The sequence below is a fragment of the Epinephelus moara genome, chromosome 4 (genome assembly GCF_006386435.1).
Source record: "Epinephelus moara isolate mb chromosome 4, YSFRI_EMoa_1.0, whole genome shotgun sequence".
In the NCBI taxonomy this organism is placed as follows: domain Eukaryota; kingdom Metazoa; phylum Chordata; class Actinopteri; order Perciformes; family Serranidae; genus Epinephelus; species Epinephelus moara.
This window is the reverse complement of record NC_065509.1, coordinates 18,861,374-18,867,075: the sequence shown is the minus strand read 5'-3', so window position 1 is coordinate 18,867,075 and position 5,702 is coordinate 18,861,374. Positions and strand designations below refer to the sequence as shown.

Below are 5,702 nucleotides of genomic sequence, written 5' to 3'. Positions count from 1 at the left end.
TCATCAGAAATATTACATTTGTGTGATGAATTGGAACATGAAGAGGAAATATTGTTGTGTTTTCTTTCTTTATAGAATCATACATTTGCACTGTATAAAATAACATTTAACAATCCATGATTTGGCAGGAAAAAAAACACAGTATAAAGAATACTAGTGTTAATTAATATAATGTTGTTATCTGAAAAGAATAAATACATAATAAATACATGAATCTTCCTTCATTTTCCCAATGTTAAGTAAATCACATTTTGCAAATAATAATGATTTCTTAATAAAATAAAATAAAATGGAATGACACAATACAATAACATAATTTAACACAATATACATTAGATAAATATACTCTGAATTGGCTCAACAGATGTTTCAGAATTTATCAGTACTGGTAACAGAAGTGTGGAATCATTGTAGTGTGGTTTCCATCATTGCCATGTACAACAGGTAAACAAGTGATATTCTTCAGCTTTAAAACTGACAGATCCGTCTTTAGAAATACATCTTAATGTAAATATCTTTGCTGTTATTGTTCACATCTGTGAGTATTCATTGCAGCTGTGAGAGAAGGGCCCTGCAGTCTCCATGTCTGTCCAGCTCCTCCACCACATCAATCAACCTCTCAACTTTCTCTGAGGGAAGCACCACCCCTGCGTTGTTTCTGAACTTCTTCTTCAGGCTCTCATTAGTCAGCGGGTTACGCCAGTGACCGTAGAAGGTGTCACAGCGTCCCTTCAGGATGTCTCCCCCAGCAAGTGTCACCTGGACTTCTCCATACATGCGGTTGAAATTAGCTGGGTTGTCTTGGGGATGCTCTACACGTACACGGCTCAGCAGAGCGAGCAGTTCAGGGCGCCTCAGGGCAGCGGGTGTGAAGGACTGCACAGTCACCTCCCCATCCAGGAGAGCGCTGCAAGCATTGAACTGGAAGGAGTGGCGTGCCTCGTGCTCAGAGTCAGGGAAAGGCCTGTTGATGTACTTTGATTTTGGGACTCTGAGCAGGATGTCTTGGACTTGAGCTGGGGAGACAGTGCCAGGGCCCAACCCCACAAGAAGCTTATGGACCGAGGCCGCAGCATCTGCCACCCAGTGCATCCCCAGATGGGCAGGGAAGCGCTTGAAGCCCATGTCCTGCTCCTCTAGCAGAAACACATGGCCATCATCATTAGGTGATTCTAAAGGCTGTGGCACATAGTCTTCATAAAAAGCACTGAAGCCAGCCACACCAGCAACGGCATCCAGGACCAGAGAGCTCGCCTCTAGGCCTCGGGACGCCAGCAGAGCAGCCTCCAGCCCCAAACGTGAGGCATTACCGATGTGGAGGGGTTTCGACTGAGTGGCAGCATTAGCCATTGGGGCTCCAGATAGCGAAGCAGCTATGGCCAAGGCATGACTGCACTGGGAGTGATCCAAAGACAAGAGGCGAGCACAGGCGGCTGCACTTCCCATGGTCCCCACCACACTGGGAGGGTGAAACCTGGTGATGAGAAAGACAGAAAGAAAGACACTTTAGTCAGGCGCTTTGGAACTATTTACTTTTGTGACTAAAGGAGCATTTCAAATGGTTGCTCTCCGTCATCATGGTTAGCACTCCAGTTTATAAAAGGGTCTCTTTGTACAAACAGCCATTCTGTCATGAAACTCCCCACATACAGAGACAGTTTATTTCAGGGGCGTTAGAGGAAGTAGGTTTTTAGTCATTTCAGTATTTGAGAAACAAGCAAATAATGTGGCGGGTCATTTCACTTGGTGTAAACACTTGCCAAATGGAGTCCTGTGTGATATTCTCCTCCACATGGCTAATTGTGCTAACACTACCCACAGAGCCTCTGCTGTCCTTGAGATGAACATAATAACACGCCTTTCACAGCTCATTGACACCACTAAGAGGCTGCACATTACACTGTACCAGCCTCCTTGTAAACCCCACTGCAGAGATCAGCAGAGTCAATATGGATCTGTTTAGACTCATGTGGATACTTGTTCTCCATGTAGAGTACAAATAAAAACTCCTTACCAATGAGACAGCTTTATATCTAATAAATCACCACTGTAATGACCCAGTAAAGTACAAAACCTGCTGTAATGTTGCCATTAAACTATAAATTACAGTAGCTATGTCCAATTTGAGTCACGCTCTGAGGCGCTCACCTCTTGGGGATGTTGTGAGCCTCATTAGAGAACCTCATCAATCTGCCCTGGATCTCAATGCCGATGTTGAAGGCCAGCAGGAAGTCCAGGCCACTAGGTTTGCTGTTAGCAGGCATCATGTCACTGAGTGCTAGCACAGCAGGAAGGACTGCTCCTGAGGGATGAGTGGCGGGGTGCCATGTATCATCAAAATCCATGGAGTGAGTCTGCGGGAAAAAACACGAACACATTTTTTTAAACAACCGAGTAATTAGGGGTAATAGAACGTAGAGTTGCTGAGCTTCATGAAATAATACACAAGCCAGCTGTAAACACTGAGTTTAAATGATGCAATTCATCTCATTTCTCTGTTATTGCTCACTGCAGCCAATGCATTTCAATTGGAAAATCCCTTAAATTGCCATAACAGGCTTCAACCACTGGAGGCACATGCAGCATGCTGGAATGATACCCTGATGGCTTTTTTATGAGTGAAGGCCAAGCAATGTTTGCAGATATAATACTGGAAATTTCTGCAGAAGGATAATGTGGGGTCAATTCAGTACTTCTCATCAACCCCTGCTGCTACGGCTGGCTGCACAGACAGTGCCATAGCTGAGTATAAAAAAGCTGTACTTTGCTTGTGGTAATGGGTTTAGTACATCTGAGTTGCACTGGGACAGTAGTGATCCATCTGTTCCACCTATTTATACTCACAGCCACTCCATTGACGAAAGCTGCCAGTGTCGGGGAGAGCCTGGTGCCCCTGCATCCGTACACAGAGCTGATGTCATCAGGTGCATACATGTGCTGAGGGGGAAAAGACGGAGACAGGTAAACACAGGGAGTTGCCACAGGGATATTTTTAATACAACAGTTTACAGTCACAGATTGTGTCATCACACATATAAAGGGAACTTTAATTGAAACAGCTGCGGCAAGAAAGCAGAATAAGTTTCTTTGTAAGTTATATGTCAATAAACACAGAAACTCTGAGGAAAAAGGTCACCAGGCTTAAAAAACCCTCCCTGTTCCTAAGTTACATGATGAAATTCAGTTTAATAATAACCTGAGATTTCTTTGAACTCATCTCGTCTCTCCACACACAGCCGGCGCGCTGACTTACAAGCACTGTTTGTATAAGGTCAAGCAGATGCTTTCATCTCTCTTATTGCCTCATATCAGATAAGATCTTAAAGTTATTTCTTCCCCCTCTGCCTCACCTGGCAGTACTGCAGGGCCAGCTCAAACACCTCCGTCGTGCTGCCGATCAGACCAACCCCAATGCTGTCCAGCACCATTCTTTTGCTGCGGTGGAGCACCACAGAGGACAAGTGCTGGGGCTTTACTTCGCTGATGAACTTCCCAAAGCTGGCTGTGACTGTGTCCTCAGGGGCCGGGCCCTTCAAGACTGCAGGGAGGAAAGAGGTCAGGAGTAAGGAAAGGAGACATTTTTAGTTTGTTGAAGCAGAGAGAGAGATGTCTTCTTGTATTTGGACAGGAGCGTGGAGTTAAGTTTACCTTCCACTGCAGACTTATGCAATCCTCTGACAGCCAACACTGGTCTAATGGTTTTCTGTAGGACAAAGCATACATGATATCTCTACTGACACCTGTAAACCACTAAGTGTGACATTTACTCTATTACTGTAATTTCCTTTTTTTTTTAACACCTCACATTAATTTCAGGCCGCAGACACACCTCAGATCTAATTACATCAGCCTCTTAGTGGGCATTACTAAAATGACTGGTACGCACCCTGTGTGCCTCTTTTGAAAGAGCTATTATGCTGGTGTAACAGGTGTGGTGCAGTATGTATAATCTGCTCAGCATTACCAAGAGCTCTATTAAATTGCCCTCTACCATGTGCTCACAAAATAACCACACAGTGCAAACTATATGATGATTTTAGAGTTTTGTATTGAATGCTAAACAGCACTTGATGAAGTAAGCAGTGTTAAGCATACTCAGCAACCTACTTGACTTAATCAAGCATGAACAAAATTCATGATTATATAGATCCCTAATACTTGAACAGGAAATGCTCTGCAAAAAATATCTATAAACCTCTACCTGTAATGTGGAGATCATGGCTTCAGTCAGTTGTTTCTCCTCCTCTGATGCAGTAGGTTTGAAGTCAACAGGTTGTTGGAAGGATGCTGATGCTTTTCAGGTTGAAATGGTACCTGCCTTATATAGTCCAGGACTCACAATGGCTACTGATACTGGCCTGGGAGGAACAGGAAAGGGCAGGTATATCCATAACAAAACTTTATCGGATTCAGAGGAATTTCCACAGTGGTGGACATCATCATCATCATAACCGTCACAACCAGTATCACTATGCTCAGAAGAGGAGGAGGAGGAAGGAAGGAGTCGTACTTTATTGTCTAAAGAGGGAGAGCAGTGATGTCACCTCTCAGGTTACAGACCATAGGATTGTGTAGGGGAATTTTCATGAACTCCTCCTACACACAAGGAGGCCTTATTTATGACAAACCTTCATCCCTGCTTCAGAACAACTCAACGCTTCATTTGTCTGAGCATCTCCACCAGGTAAGACTTTATTTCCATTTGATATATTACTTTCTAGCTCACAGACTTTATGACATGTAACATTTTAAAATGCTGCAAAATGAACTGATGGTGTTAACAGGCGTTTTACTTGGGCTAGATATCTACAGTTAGTTAGAAGATGCTTTGAAATTACAACTCTGAAAATCTATAATTAAAATAATCACAACCTGTACCTGTCTTTTGGGTAAATATCAGTAAATACAGGTGAATTAGTTATGGATGAAATGCTTACTTATGCTGGCACCTGCTGCTTTGCAGTCATTCAGGCAGGAAAGTTGATGCAGCTACTCCTCTGCGTTTCTTGGGTACACCCAAGTATGCCCGGGCAGGGCCAAAGCTTTATCAGGTTTATGTCACTGTTGGAGAGAGTGTGACTTTCCAATTAGACTGAGCTGTGTTTGTAGGACTTAAGTTTGTCATCTTTACTTCAAAGTATATTTTTGTTCCCTAAAGGCCTTATAATCTGCTTTTAGTCTTGTGTTTTTTTCTTTTTGTACAAAGCCCTACAAATAGTAGGTGAAAGTGATACTTATAATACTATTACACTTTGGTAAATAAATTGTGACAGAACTAAATAAATCAACCAAAATCAAGACACTATTCTCAGTTTGTCTTTTGGGTGATTTCTGCATTTAGTATTGCACATAATACTTAATATATACCCAACGTCAAATGTACATACATTCATGGATATGTTGTCTGTGTCATATGTTTCAGTTAAACCACAGCTTGACAACAAAGATAGCATGGCAACATCGGATGGATTCCCAGCCAGTTTCTATGGTGAACCAGGAGTGCTAGGCATGTTATCCAATGGAATCAGTGCATTCCTCGTACTCCTGCAGAACTTCAATACTGCACACACTGGCAATGCACCAGTTGGGGTGGAGAACATACTTGCAGGCAAGACATTTAGAAAATCTGCAAAAATGAGAAAATAAGAAGTTACATTAAGCTGTCATATTAATTTAAATTCAATGTTTTTTTATAGGTGTTC

General features: G+C 42.7%; 1 protein-coding gene across 1 annotated transcript; it reads right to left on the bottom strand.

Annotated features, from left to right (window-relative positions):
* Positions 1-243: 243 nt before the first annotated feature.
* irg1l (immunoresponsive gene 1, like) lies at positions 244-4,291 on the bottom strand. The gene is made up of 6 exons (XM_050042648.1): positions 4,202-4,291; positions 3,649-3,703; positions 3,351-3,538; positions 2,845-2,937; positions 2,149-2,354; positions 244-1,474 (listed from the first exon to the last, which is right to left on the bottom strand). The coding sequence occupies exons 1-6, from the start codon at positions 4,217-4,219 to the stop codon at positions 547-549; spliced, it is 1,488 nt and encodes a 495-aa protein (XP_049898605.1). The 5' UTR covers positions 4,220-4,291; the 3' UTR covers positions 244-546.
* Between the last annotated feature and the right edge of the window lie 1,411 nt (positions 4,292-5,702).

Bases quoted from the DNA above. Each gene is read 5' to 3' on its own strand.
- irg1l (XM_050042648.1), bottom strand. The intron at 3,539-3,648 runs GTAAACTTAACT...TCCTCCCTGCAG, and splicing joins GCATAAGTCTGCAGTGGAAG to TCTTGAAGGGCCCGGCCCCT. The intron at 1,475-2,148 runs GTGAGCGCCTCA...TCTCATCACCAG, and splicing joins GCTCACAACATCCCCAAGAG to GTTTCACCCTCCCAGTGTGG.